This window comes from Mobula birostris, chromosome 7 (genome assembly GCF_030028105.1).
Source record: "Mobula birostris isolate sMobBir1 chromosome 7, sMobBir1.hap1, whole genome shotgun sequence".
Classification (NCBI taxonomy): domain Eukaryota; kingdom Metazoa; phylum Chordata; class Chondrichthyes; order Myliobatiformes; family Myliobatidae; genus Mobula; species Mobula birostris.
Genome location: NC_092376.1, coordinates 23,131,618 through 23,145,434, shown reverse-complemented (window position 1 = coordinate 23,145,434; position 13,817 = coordinate 23,131,618). Strand labels below are relative to the sequence as shown.

The following is a 13,817-nucleotide window of genomic DNA, read 5'->3' as shown; positions in this document are numbered from 1 at the left end:
TCCCCACGCATTCAGATCAATCTGAGAAGGTTGCGAGCTTCACATTCTGAGGTGTGAACATCATGACTAGCCTGAAATCATAATTAACATATCCTGCAACATTCTCTCTTCTCCCCCCTTCCCCCTTCCCATGGAGCAAAAGATACAAAAGGCTGAGAGCATTTGTCACCAGGCTTAAGGACGGCTTCTTCTTACGGCCCATTGCTTCACTGGCATTTAGGGCAGCAATGAATTTCTTTCATCTCTGGCAGTGTTCAGAGCTTCCTTCATCGTGTCAGTAGCTTCTTCTCAGTTTTCACTACTGTCAGTCACGCACGTCCAGGGTGGAGATGCAGGAACACAGTTGCACTCAGGTGTAGAACAATTCTTCATTGCTGTTTCCGTAACAGTTTTGTTTGACCAGTCAGGGTTGTTAGCCCTGAGCTGAACCCTTGAACCTGGAGTACTGGTGGACCACTCTAAGCCTGGCCTTTGACCTGTTTGGCATGGGTGATCCTACCAAGCGCCAAAGCACGAGGCCCTGACTCCAGCCAACATATCTCTCTGGGTCATTGAAGCACACAAGCCTCCATCCCAATGACAAGGTTGTAGTTCTCTTGGAAGAAGAAGAAGAGCTTCTAACTCACTGTTATCAGACTCTTGAACTGACCTCTTGTACGATAAGATGGACTCTTGGCCTCCGAAACTACTCCATTATGACCTCGCACTTTATCATTTACCTGCACTGCACATTTTCAGTAGTTTTTACACTCTCTGTATTATTCTGTATTGTTCTTATTTTTACTTATTTCTAGCTCAGTGCTCTTTGTAATGATTTCAAAGGTTCAAAGGGTTCATTTTATTATCAAAGTATGTATGCAGACTACAACTCTGAGATTTGTCTTCTCCATCTAGCCATAAAACACCCCAAACCATTGTAGTTGAAAGAAATACATCAATCCCCTCCCCCACTCAAAAAGAAAAAGAAACAAAAACTCACAAACACCCCCAACCCCTCCCTTGCTCAAAAACTAACATATCATCCAAACCCCCAGCCCGCCAATCAGCAACGGGAAAGAATGGGCAAGAACACGAAAACAAAACATAGAACTGGAAGAGGCCAATATGAATTAAGAGTCCGGTCCATAAATCTCAGAATTTTGCTAACATCTTCGAGAGCATCGGGACCCAGTGACCTCTCTGAGGGAAGTGATAGGAACTGGCTGCCCCTCCGAGGAAATGCCCCTAATGATGATAATGATTTGATCTGTATAAACAGAATACAAGATAAGCTTTTCACTGCAGCTTGACACATGTAACATCAATAAGCCAAGACCAACACATTAGGGCAATTTACAGCAGCCAATTAATCATGAAACTGGGATCCGAAAGGAAACTGGTGCACTGAGAGGAAATCTACACAGTCACAGAGAGAACATATGAACTCCTTACAGATGATACCAGAGATCAAGACTGAAGCAACGCTTGCTGTTAAAACTGGACGCACAAGTCTACAGCTACGTCACTGCACTACAGTACCACCTGTGTAACCTGTGCCGCCTTTCAAGCGACCCTCCAAATCCCAGCAACTTTCCAGAGCAACACACACAAAATGCAGCTGGAACTTAGCAGGTCAAACACTACCTATGGAGGGGAGCAAAGAGCTGACGTTGCAGGCCGAGGCCCTTCACCTGAGCTTTCCAGTACTGTGAATGGCATGTGTGTGAATTTAAATTACATCTCTTTTGAAGGGGCACTGTAATAGCACCACATTTTATACTTACATGCATCAGTGTGGATCCTTAATGATTATAATGATAACCATGCTGCGCTGGCTGCTCCCTGCACGTTCCCTTCCCCATAGAGGAGATTCATCAAGGTGTCGCCTGGATTGCAACATTTCAACTATAAGAAAGCATTAGGCCTGGATTTGTCCCCATTGGAACGGGAGAGACTGAGGGGGTGACCAAATAGATATATGCAAAATTGTAAGGGAGATGGAGATAAGAATCTTTTGCCCATGGTTGTGATGGCCAAACCTGACAGATCATTGGTACAAAGTGAGAGGTTGGAAATTTAGAGAGGAGCTGAGGGGGATGTTCTCACCCAGAAGGTCCGAAAAAGACTTAAGCTGGTGGGGTCAAGAATGCTCACAATATTTAGTAACCGTCCGGACAAGCACTTGGATCACTAAAAAATAGAAGGTTACAGATCAAATGCACATAAATGAGTTTGTGTGGGTATTACAATGGCTGGCATGAATACAGTGGGCCAAAGGGCCTGCGATTCTATCGGTAATTTCACCATTATTGTTGTAGGGAAACTTGACAGGCGGTCTATGCACAAGCAAAGTCTGCAGAAAGCAATGTGATATATGGTACCAATCAGTTATTATTGATGCTGATTAACCAGATAAATTATCAGTCAGACTCTATTCAAGATGTGACTTTGTTTACTGTCATTTCCAGTACATGAGTATAAAGGAGAACAAATAATTGTTACTCCAAATATGACACAACGCAAAAAACTCAAATACAATTAAAAAAAACACAATAAATATAAATACATAAAATAGCTTCTATACACAGATTGATTGTATGTCCATAAAGTGATGCTAGGCACAGGAATGTCCGCACATAAGATAGAACATAGAACATAGAATAGTACAGCACAGTACAGGCCCTTCGGCCCACAATGTTGTGCCGACCCTCAAACCCTGCCTCTCATATAAGCCCCCACCTTAGATTCCTCCATATACCTGTCTAGTAGTCTCTTAAACTTCACTAGTGTATCTGCCTCCACCACTGACTCAGGCAGTGCATTCCACACACCAACCACTCTCTGAGTAAAAAACCTTCCTCTAATATCCCCCGTGAACTTCCCACCCCTTACCTGACAGGCAGGAAATGATAAGGCAGCGCTGGGGGAGTGTGGAGGGGTGGGTTGGTGGGTGGAGGTGTTGATCAGCCTTACTGCTTGGGGGAAGAAAGTGTTTTGCGTCTGGGGTTCCTGGTGTGTATGCTACGTAGCCTCTTCCCTGATGAAAGTGGGACAGACAGTCCACGGGCAGGGAGAGTGGGATCCTTTACAAAGCTACTGGCCCTTTTCTGGCACCATCATGCACCTTTCTGTATATATGGCAGGTAGGCTGATGCCGGAGGTGCGTTGGGCAGTTTTGACTACCCTTCCTGTCCACCGCTGTGCAGTTTCTCTACCATGCAGTGGCGCAGAACATTAGAATACTCCAACTGTGCATCTGTAAAAGGACATTAGAAAAGATGTGCATAATCCAGTTATCTTCAACCTCCTCAGGAAGCAGAGGTATTGGAGAGCTTTTCTGATAGTGTAGGTTGTGTTCTTGGACTATGTGAGATAAACTGTTCCAGAAGAATGAAACAGCACAACGGAATAATTTATGTATGAAGAAGATGGGGTTCCAATCATTACATTTCTGTAGCCGAGTAGGCATTAATCATGTTATCAATTAATCCAAGGATACACCTCAATGCCATGAAATCGTTATATTAGATTAGATTAGATTATATCAAAGAGATACCGCTCTGTTTTCTGCAGCAATTTTCTACACAATCCTGACACCTACTGGCCTTACTTCCTATTGTCTTTCTCAATTGTACTGACATTACTTCTATCATATTTATTTGTCCTACTGTCAATGCCTGCAAGAAAATGAATCTCAAGGTGGTATATAGTGACATACACTCAGTGGCCACCCTCCTGTACCTAATAAAGTGGCCACTCCACGTCTAGTCATGGTCTTCTGCTGCTATTGCCCATCCACTTCAAGGTCCGATGTGTTAAGCATTCAGAGATGCTCTTCTGCACATCGCTATTGTAACATGGAGTTATTTGAGTTACTGACGCCTTCCTGTCAGCTTGAACCAGTCTGACCTCTCTCATTAACAAGGCATCTTTTTTTTTGCACCATTCTCTGTAAACTCTAGAGACTGGAGATCAGCAGTTTCTGAGATATTCAAACCAACAATCATTCCACGGTCCAAGTAACTTAGATCACTTTCCATCCCTATTCTGTTGTTTGGTCTAAACATCAATTAAACCTCTTGACCATGTCTAAATGCTTGTACGTAATAGGTTGCTGTCATATGATTGGCTGATTAGATATCGGCATTAATGAGCAGGTGTACAGTTGTACCTAGTAAGGTAGCCACTGAGTGTATATTGCATGTACCTGGATTGCAAAACTATCCATAAACAAGAGAAAATCTACAGATGCTGAAAATCCAAAGCAATACACACAAAATGCTGGAGGAACTCAGCAGGCCAGGCAGCATCTATGGAAAAAAAGTACAATCGCTGTTTCGGGCCGAGACCCTTCGGCAAGACTGGAGAACTAAAGATGAGGAGTAGATTTAGAAGGCAGGGGAGGGAAGAGAGAAACACAAGGTGATAGGTGAAACTGGGAGGGGTGGGATAAAGTAAAGAGTTTTACAAACCAGCTTTCATTTCCCTGATTTGTACGTTCTGCTGTCTAATACTGAAGACCAACTGGATCATGAAAATAAAATACAGATATTATTTTAAAACTGTCATATGCCTGACAACAAGAAAGATCTCTTAGGTAGATTTATTTGAACAATTGTTTGTTATTTGGTATATAACTCAATATTTTTTATATATATATATATATAAAATAAAAAAAATATATATATATAGTTGAACATACCGAGAATCCAGTAGATGGCAGCAAAGTCACATAATACACATAGTTTTGCTGATAAAACACTAAGGTTACAATTTCCTCAGGTCTTCATATAAAAATATGAAGAATTGAAGAACAGCAACTGAGATTCCCAAGTTTTCCTCTCAGGGGATGTTGACTTCAACCAGTCATGCACATATTGATTTTTATATTCAAAACTGTGTCTAAACCTAGAACTGAGTGTAAAGTGCCAACCTGAGATCTCAATATAATGTTCACCTCAAACTTAGTGCAGAGCAACACACGCACACACACACAAAATACTGGAAGAACTTAGTAGATCATTCAGTATCCATGGGTAGGGAATAAACAGTCGACATTTCAGGCCAAGACGCTTCATCAGTTCTGAATTTTGTGTGTATTGTTCTGGATTTCCAGCAGCCGCAGACTCTCCTCTGTTAATACTTTAGCGTAACTGTCCTGTAATTTTAGTATAACGATTCAACTCATATTTAAGGAAAATTCTCTCTGCTGTTTCATTGTAAGTTCCACCCGTACTTTTGCTTGTGTTGGGTTGTTTTCATAATATCACACAAAGAGATATTTGTAAAAGGTTTAAGTGTAATTTTAGGAAAGCTTTCAAGCCACATCTTTTAGCTGGATGATGTTTAAGTTATCTGCCAACTGTCATTGCCAAGGCTTACACATGCGTAGCACGTTACATTCTCCAAAATTATTCATCAACACTAAGGGAACCAGAAGGGACAGAATTAAAGGTGAGTAAAGCAATTGACAAGAGTGAAAAAAAGTCTTATCCAACTAATTTGAGAAGATTTATTCTATTAATGCTAGCATTTCCTCACTTGAAAGAAAGAAAGGGATCCTCCTTCCATGGTCTACCCAAACTAACGCTGTTCTATATATTAGTGACTATGCCTCATGAGCTTTAGATTACAAAGCACACAACATTGTTTTGCTTCTGTAGTTTTATGCAGCACCTTACACCTCCCCTCCTTTCCTTCAGTAGGAATGCGCGGTGAAGGATAGTGGTTTATCAAAGATCACTGAAATGTCCTTTGCTTTGTAAGATGGAATATCCAAAGTGATATTCCCATTTGAGAGTGTGTGATGAATATATTTCACCCTTGCTCTCCAATAGCTCTGGCAAAGATACATTTCAAATAGTAGTGTGATCACTCAGGGCGGTGCGGTAGAGTAGCACGACATTTTACAGTACCAGTGACCCCGGTGCGATTCCTGCCCCTGTTTGTAAGAAGTTTATACTTTCTCCCCATGACCATTAGGGATTCCTCCAGGTGCTCTGGTTTCCTCCCACATTCCAAAGACCAAATGGTTGGCAGGTTAATTGGTCATTATAAATAGTCATGATTGGGCTGGGGTTACTGGACAGTGCATCTCGAAGGGCTGGAAGGGCTCTTCAATCAATCAATCAAAAAATAAGTAAATGGGTGAATGTCGAGACAACTGCTAAGGGGTTGTCTATTGGTGGGTCCTTGGGTGGCTTAGAGGCCGAACTGGGAACTGGCAAGAGAAAGTGGGGGTTATGATCAGTGGTTGGATCTTTTGTTTGCGCAAAGGCTACTGTTATATATAAATTATGATCATTTTCTTTCAAAGTACTAGAGGATTGTCCAATTCTCTGCAAATGTTTGCTCCAAGAATTGAGATGGCTGCAGTTCCCTAAACCTACCATTAGGTGGCAGATTGCTTCAATATTTATCAGCAATGCACCAGCCTGAAGTTCACGCACCAGGAGGAGAAAAGAATCAAAAGCAAATGCAAGAGAGCATGGATGTGCCACTGAGCAGAATTCCAAAAGCTTCTGATTGAGTTTCATTGCTGTACTATTAACAGCATGAAAATGACATTGTGTTCCCTGCTTTATATTTGACATGCACTGAATGTTAAGTTACCAATTTCCACAGTACATGCAAATTAAATCCTCCCTGTGCTCACCCAAATAAGTTAAGTCCAACCATTTTTGAAAATGCAGTATTAATTCAAATCAAATACTGTCATAAGCCCAGAAAAATTAAATATTACAAATGTGGACCTCACTCCTGAATTTTTAAAATGTCAAATGTAAATTCTGCTCTTTTGTTAGTTTTCTCTCTCCCAACAATGCAATTTTTGTTTCATTCTCTACACTTTCCTTTCTATCCCTATTTCAACTCAGATCCCAGAGACCCAGTATCCTCTTGTCTCTTAGCAATTCTCACATACAGAAAAGTAGCTCATTAAATATCAAGGTCAGCTCTCAGTAGTACCATTCAAAATTAGACATGGGTCATGTTCTCAGTATTCTTTATTCTGATTAGGTCACACTCTCAGGATGGAACAGCAACATCTTATATTTCAACTAAGCAGCCTCCGACCTAATGCCATGAACATTGATTTGTCCAACTGCCAGTAATATCTTGCCCGTCCCCCTTCTTCATTTCCCCACTCTAGCTTCTCTCTTACTTATTCTCCTCACCTGCCTATCACCTCCCCTGGTGCCCATTCACCTTCCCTTTCTCCCATGGTCCATTCTCCACTCCTATCAGATTCCTTCTTCTCCAGCCCTTTACCTTTTCCTCATATCACCTGCCAACTTCTTACTTCGTCCCACCTCCAACACCCACGTGGCTTCACCTATCACCTTCTAGCATGTACCCTCTTCTCCTCCCCCACCTTCTTATTCCGACACCTTCTCCCTTACTTTACAGTCCTGATGAAGGGTCTCAGCCCAAAACCTCGACTGTTTATTCATTTCCATAGATGTTGCCTGACCCACTGAGTTCCTCCAGCACTTTGTGTGTGTTGTAACCAATTAGATACTTCAGAAGTGTGGTCATAGTTGCAATGTGGGAAGCAACAACCTTTCACAATCATCTAGGGACAGTAATAATGACCAGGTCTATTGGAGCACTACGATTCAAAGAAATGGAGACTTAACATATACAATGTCACATTGTATTAATGTTTGTATGGTTACTATAGTGACCAACTTCACATGGGACCTCACACTCATTTTACCGCTCGGTGTAAAACTGGCATTCATGATTGTTTTGGTATCAATGTAAGTTGATTCAGTACTAAGCAGTGAGAGCATAAACCTCAAAGGTAAAACCTGGACACAATGAACAGTAACGGGGACAAGATTAGCATTTAGCTCATTGAATTCAGCAAGGTGAATAGTAGGTTGAAAACTTGCATCAGTCACAGGTAAAAGAACCATCACATTTCAATGTTTTATTACCAAATGATTGCAGTAGGCTTATACACTAATAAAGTGGCCACTGAGTGTATGTTCATGGTCTTTTTGCTGCTGTAGCCCATCAACTTCAGGGTTCAATGTGTTGTGCATTCAGAGGTGTTCTCCTGCACACCACTGAAGTAACGCACAATTGTTTGAGTTACTGTCGGCTTGAACCAGTCTGGCCATTCTCCTCTGACCTCTCTCATTAACAAGGAGTTTTTCCCCACAGAACTGCTACTTACTGTATGTTTTTTGTTTGCTGCACCATTCTCTGCAAACTCTGGAGACTCTTGTTGGTGAAAATCCCAGGAGATCAGCAGTTTCTGAGGCACATAAAACACACTGTCTGGCAGTGACAATCATTCCATGTCAAAGTCATTTAGATCACATTTCTTCCGCATTCTGATGTTTGGTCTGAAGTATTACTGAACCTCTTGACCATGCCTGCGTGTTTTAATGCATTGAGTTGCTGCCACGTGATTGGCTGATTAGATATTTACATTAACAAGCAGATGTACAGGTGTACCTAATAAAGTGGTCACTGAATGTATACTCAACTTGGAAATATATAACTATCACTTCATTACTGCTGGGCCACAGTGCTGGAATTCTTCACTCACGACACATGAATAGATTTTCTCCCACCGCTATCTTCTCAAGGGCACTTAGAAGGATTAGATTTATTTCTCACTTGTACGTTGAAACATAAAGTGAAATGTGACGTTAGTATCAAATCAAATCAGCGAAGATTGTGCTGGGTAACCTGCAAGTGTCAATATGCTTCCAGCACCAACATATTGAGCCCACACTCACTGACTCTAATGGTAAATATTCAGAACGTGGGAGGAAACTGGAGCACTCAGAGGAAAGCCATGTGCTCACAAGGAGAACCTGCAAACTCCTTACAGCCAGCAGCAGGAATTGAGCTCCAATCCCATAGCTGACTACCGTAAAACATTGCGCTAATCACTACGCTACCATTGAGCCATACACATAACCAATAAACACTGGTCTCGCCAACAATGGACAAGGAAAGGATGAAACTTATGAAAAACATTCACTTCAAATAAGAAACATTCAACGGGGTAAATTTAATGACACTTTCAAGATTGGATTCAATCTCCTTTATGTTTCATCCAATTTAATTCCTCACTGAGTTCAATAAAGAGTAAGATTTTACAACGTATAAAACATGTACTAATATCTGTCATGTTTTACATAGCTCACACTGTAATCAGAATTGTGCACAATACTTAAAGTGTAACCTAACTAGGTTGCATAGTTATTTAATCTAACTAGGGTTTCATAGTTATTTAAAATAACTTGTCATCTTTTCAGTTTAATGTCTTTGTAAATTTATTTGTTAAATATCCTTTACTAGCTTATAAAACTATGTTGTTACTTTCAATAACTTCTTTGTTTACCTCAATGCTCCAGTTTCCTATCCTTAGACTCATCTAAGGACTCATCTTTTCCAAGGTTAAATTGTCTTACTCATTCTTTGAAAAAGCATCACCATGCAGATATCTCCAGCAATGTTTTAACGGATTATATTCACACGCTGGAATTGTAATGCGTTTATTATTACCACAAGTACAATAAAAGGCTTTTGTTCACCTATTATCCAAACAGATCATTCCAGGAATACAGCCACCACATTCAGGTAGTAAAATTGAAAAGAAATAGCAAAATGCCGTGCTGTGCAGTGCAGGTAGACAAATAGAGTACAAGACGCACAATGAAATAGAATGGAGATCAAGAATTCATCTTTCAGACCTTTCATGTGTTTTCAAGAGCCTGATAACAGCAGGATAAAAGCTATCCTTGAGCCTGCTGGTACACGCTGTCAAGCACTATAGCACTATAACACACTTGTTGCTGTCCTCCTCTGTGTTAACTACAATACTAAATTTGGCATTGTGTGCAAGATTTGAAATCTGTAAAATGAACGTGTCCTCAGAAATTTGTACCAAATATAAAAAATTGTAGCAAATGCTCGTGAAACTCCACTTCCTAGACTGACCCTGTTGTTGAGTAACAAGTGATGCTGCACTGTTGAAGCTGTTGAACAATGGAGGAGATGAGCAATCAAGACACTCTGCCTATTGGATGAACAGAATGAGTAGTGAAATTATATCTGGTATTCTGATCAATATTCATCCCTCGATCAAGACCATAGAAGTAGTTTATCAATCATTGTCAAACTGCTGTTGCTGTATACAAATTACACTCACTGGCCACTTTATTAGCTACACTTGATCATTGATGCAAATATCTAATCAGCCAATCATGTGGCAGCAACTCAATGCTTAAAAGCATTGCAGACATGGACAAGAAGTTCAATTGTTGTTAGACTAAACATCAGAATGGTGAAGAAATGTGATCTAAGTGACTTTGACCATGGAATGATTGTTGGTGGTTTGAACATAGAATAGTACAGCATATCACAGGCCTTTCAGCCCACAATGTTGTGCCGACCCTCAAACCCTGCCCCCATATAACCCCCCCACCTTAAATTCCTCCATATACCTGTCTAGTAGTCTCTTAAACTTCACGAGTGTATCTGCCTCCACCACTGACTCAGGCAGTGTATTCCACGCACCAACCACTCTCTGAGTAAAAAACCTTCCTCTAATATCCCACTTGAACTTCCCACCCCTTACCTTAAAGCCATGTCCTCTTGTATTGAGCAGTGGTGCCCTAGTGAAGAGGTGCTGGCTATCCACACTATCTATTCCTCTTATTATCTTGTACACCTCTATCATGTCTCCTCTCATCCTCCTTCTCTCCAAAGAGTAAAGCCCTAGCTCCCTTTATCTCTGATCATAATGCATACTCTCTAAACCAGGCAGCATCCTGGTAAATCTCCTCTGTACCCTTTCCAATGCTTTCACATCCTTCCTATAGTGAGGTGACCAGAACTGGACACAGTACTCCAATTGTGGCCTAACCAGAGTTTTATCGAGCTGCATCATTACATCGCGACTCTTAAACTCTATCCCTCGACTTATGAAAGCTAACACCCCATAAGCTTTCTTAACTACCCTATCTACCTGTGAGGCAACTTTCAGGGATCTGTGGACATGTACCCCCAGATCCCTCTGCTCCTCCACACTACCAAGTATCCTGCCATTTACTTTGTACTCTGCCTTGGAATTTGTCCTTCCGAAGTGTACCACCTCACACTTCTCCGGGTTGAACTCTATCTGCCACTTCTCAGCTCACTTCTGTATCCTATCAATATCTCTTTGCAATCTTCAACAATCCTCTACACTATCTACAACACCACCAACCTTCATGTTGTCTGCAAACTTGCCAACCCACCCCTCTACCCCCACATCCAGGTCATTAATAAAAATCACGAAAAGTTGAGTATCTCAGAAACTGCTAGTTACTGAGAGAGGTCTGAAGAGAGTAACCAGAATGGTTCAAGCTGATAAGAAGATGACAATAGCTCAAATAACCTTAAGTTACCACAGTAGTGTTCAGAAGAGCATCTCTGAACACGCAACACATCAAACCTTGAAGGGGATGGGCTATAGCAGCAGAAAAATCATGAACATACACTCAGTGGCCATTTTATTAGGTATGTACCTAATAAAGTTACCACCATGTGTACAACATATTCCACATTTCCTGTATTGTAACCATAACCAGAATACAAAAAAAATCGTTAGTTGTAAGATTTATTTGGGGGAAAAAAAGCAAAGCAGTGCTAAGCACAGAAGTATTTATAAACAAGTATATTTAATAACTTACTGTGATATTACACGTTCAGAAATTGGGAGGACAATATTGTGACGTATCTCTCACCCTCTCTGTTCATGGTATTTCTCTGCTAGAGCCGTGGGATCAGCCATATTTCCTCTTCTATTACATATCACATACAAACTGGTTTTTATTCATCCACAGAAAGAATTAGCTTTCAAAATTAGTGTTAGTCAACATAAAGAGATGGGTCAATGAATGGGTGGCTCATTTTGTTTCATTTGCTCATATGGTATGTAAATGTGAGAGGGAAGGGCAGTAATTATTGCTCTACTCTGATACCCGTGAACTGGGTGCCATGCTAGGCTTAATTACGAATCAAGCCCATTACCGTGGATATGTAGTCAAATACAGGTGTCACCTGGCAGGTGTATCAGATTATGATGGGCCCAGATAAAGAAAAATAGAATCTACCTACCTCCCTTAGCAACAAGGCTGAAATGCATGGAGGATAAATTTCATGAAATTGGTGAAAGTATTCGAGTGGCTCAAAAGAAAATATTTTTCACCCAGAAAAGAATCGGTATCTGGATCTCTCTCTGAAGGGCAGAAATACTCAGCACATTTAAAAGTTATTTGGATGAATGCTTGAAGAGCCATGGCCTATAGAGTTACGGTCCTCATGCTGAGAGTAGGTTTCTCTGAAAGAGACACTATAGACTGATCGGTATTCTTCTGTGATGCAAGTTTTCTCGGACTTCCATGGCAAACAGGATAAGTTTCTAATGGCAATCAAAATGTTTCCCAGTCATCACGCCTAATGCTGGCATTTTATTATTTTTTTATTTAATTATTTGCATTTAAACTCCCCAGCTGTCATGGTGATTCTTGTACTAGTGCCTCAGGTCAAGTGTCCAGGCTTAAGACACAAATACATTAAGTTAACCACCGTGGTGTCTGGAAATGATCTGTTGGCCACAGTTCTGTACAGTGAAAAGGAATCTTTGGTCATTTAAAGCAATTAGCTCTGAAATCCATTATACTGAGTTATTTAACCCACCCTGAAACCTCATTTATCATTCATCACAGTCTTAATCATAAAAAATATTCCATAAGACTTTGGTCCTGCAGCATATTAATCTGTAATTGCTGTATTAACCACAATGATGATTAGGTCATTTATTCATTAAAAGCCGAATCTCAATATCTACTGTGGCTAATTCACTGAGTTAGGAGTAGGAAAATTTCAAGCATTACTCTCGCTGAGTATCGTCAAGTAGTTGTGCAATGGAAGGAACATTAAGTGGGTTGTATGTTCTCTTTTCCAGATTAACCATTTCTGCAGAGTGCCCTATGCAGCTGGAAGACTTCCCTATGGACGTCCATGCTTGCCCCCTTAAATTTGGAAGCTGTAAGTCTGTCTGGAATCATATCCGAATAAAATGATCTAAATTCAGATGCAGAACAGCAACAGTTTTATAACTTTGCAGGCTGACGACCTTCCGTCAGAAGTAGAAAGAGTTAGAGGGAAGAGCTGGGTGAGGGTGGAGAGGAGAAAGGGATGTCTAGAATATGGTGGGGCCGAAGACTGACTGAACAACACAAGTGGTGGTGGCGTTGGCTAAGAGAAGGTTTGAGGACAGCTGATCTCTGGAGAAATGTAATGAGAAAGGGGTCAATAATGACAAAAGAGAGATAAAACTATGATGAAACTTTGAAAATCAAACTGAGACAATGCTGCTGGCCATCTGAAGTTTCTCCCTATAGGGATGGTGCCTGACTTGCCGAGTAATTACCGCATTTCCTGCTTTTATTTCACGCTCAGTTACCTACATCAAATACAGGAAGTTATGTTGCATCTTTATAAAACTTTGTTTCGACCACATCCCTCACAATACTCCAAGTGTGGTATGATCAACACCTTATAAAACCTCAGCAAGGTTATGAGAGAGAGTGGAAAAAAAACTTTTACCAGGATGCTGCCTGGATGAGAAGACGTGGGTTATAAAGAGAGGCTAGAAAAACAAGGGTTGTTTTCGGGATACTGATGGAGACCTATAAAACTATGAAAGACGTAGACAGAGTAGACACTGGTATGTTTTTCTCCAGGGATGAAATTTCTAATCCTAAAGGGCTTACATTTAAGGTCAGATGGGGCAGGTTGAAGAGGGATGGGTGGGGCAAGTTTAT

At 40.9% G+C, this 13,817-nt stretch overlaps 1 protein-coding gene across 1 annotated transcript in view; it reads left to right on the top strand.

Annotated features, from left to right (window-relative positions):
* gabra5 (gamma-aminobutyric acid type A receptor subunit alpha5) overlaps positions 1 to 13,817 on the top strand; it is an 82,724-nt gene that overhangs the window by 18,082 nt on the left and 50,825 nt on the right. Inside the window, exon 5 of the mRNA XM_072264213.1 lies at positions 12,956 to 13,038. Coding sequence (XP_072120314.1) covers positions 12,956 to 13,038 — 83 coding nt within the window. The remainder of the gene's footprint in view (positions 1 to 12,955; positions 13,039 to 13,817) is intronic.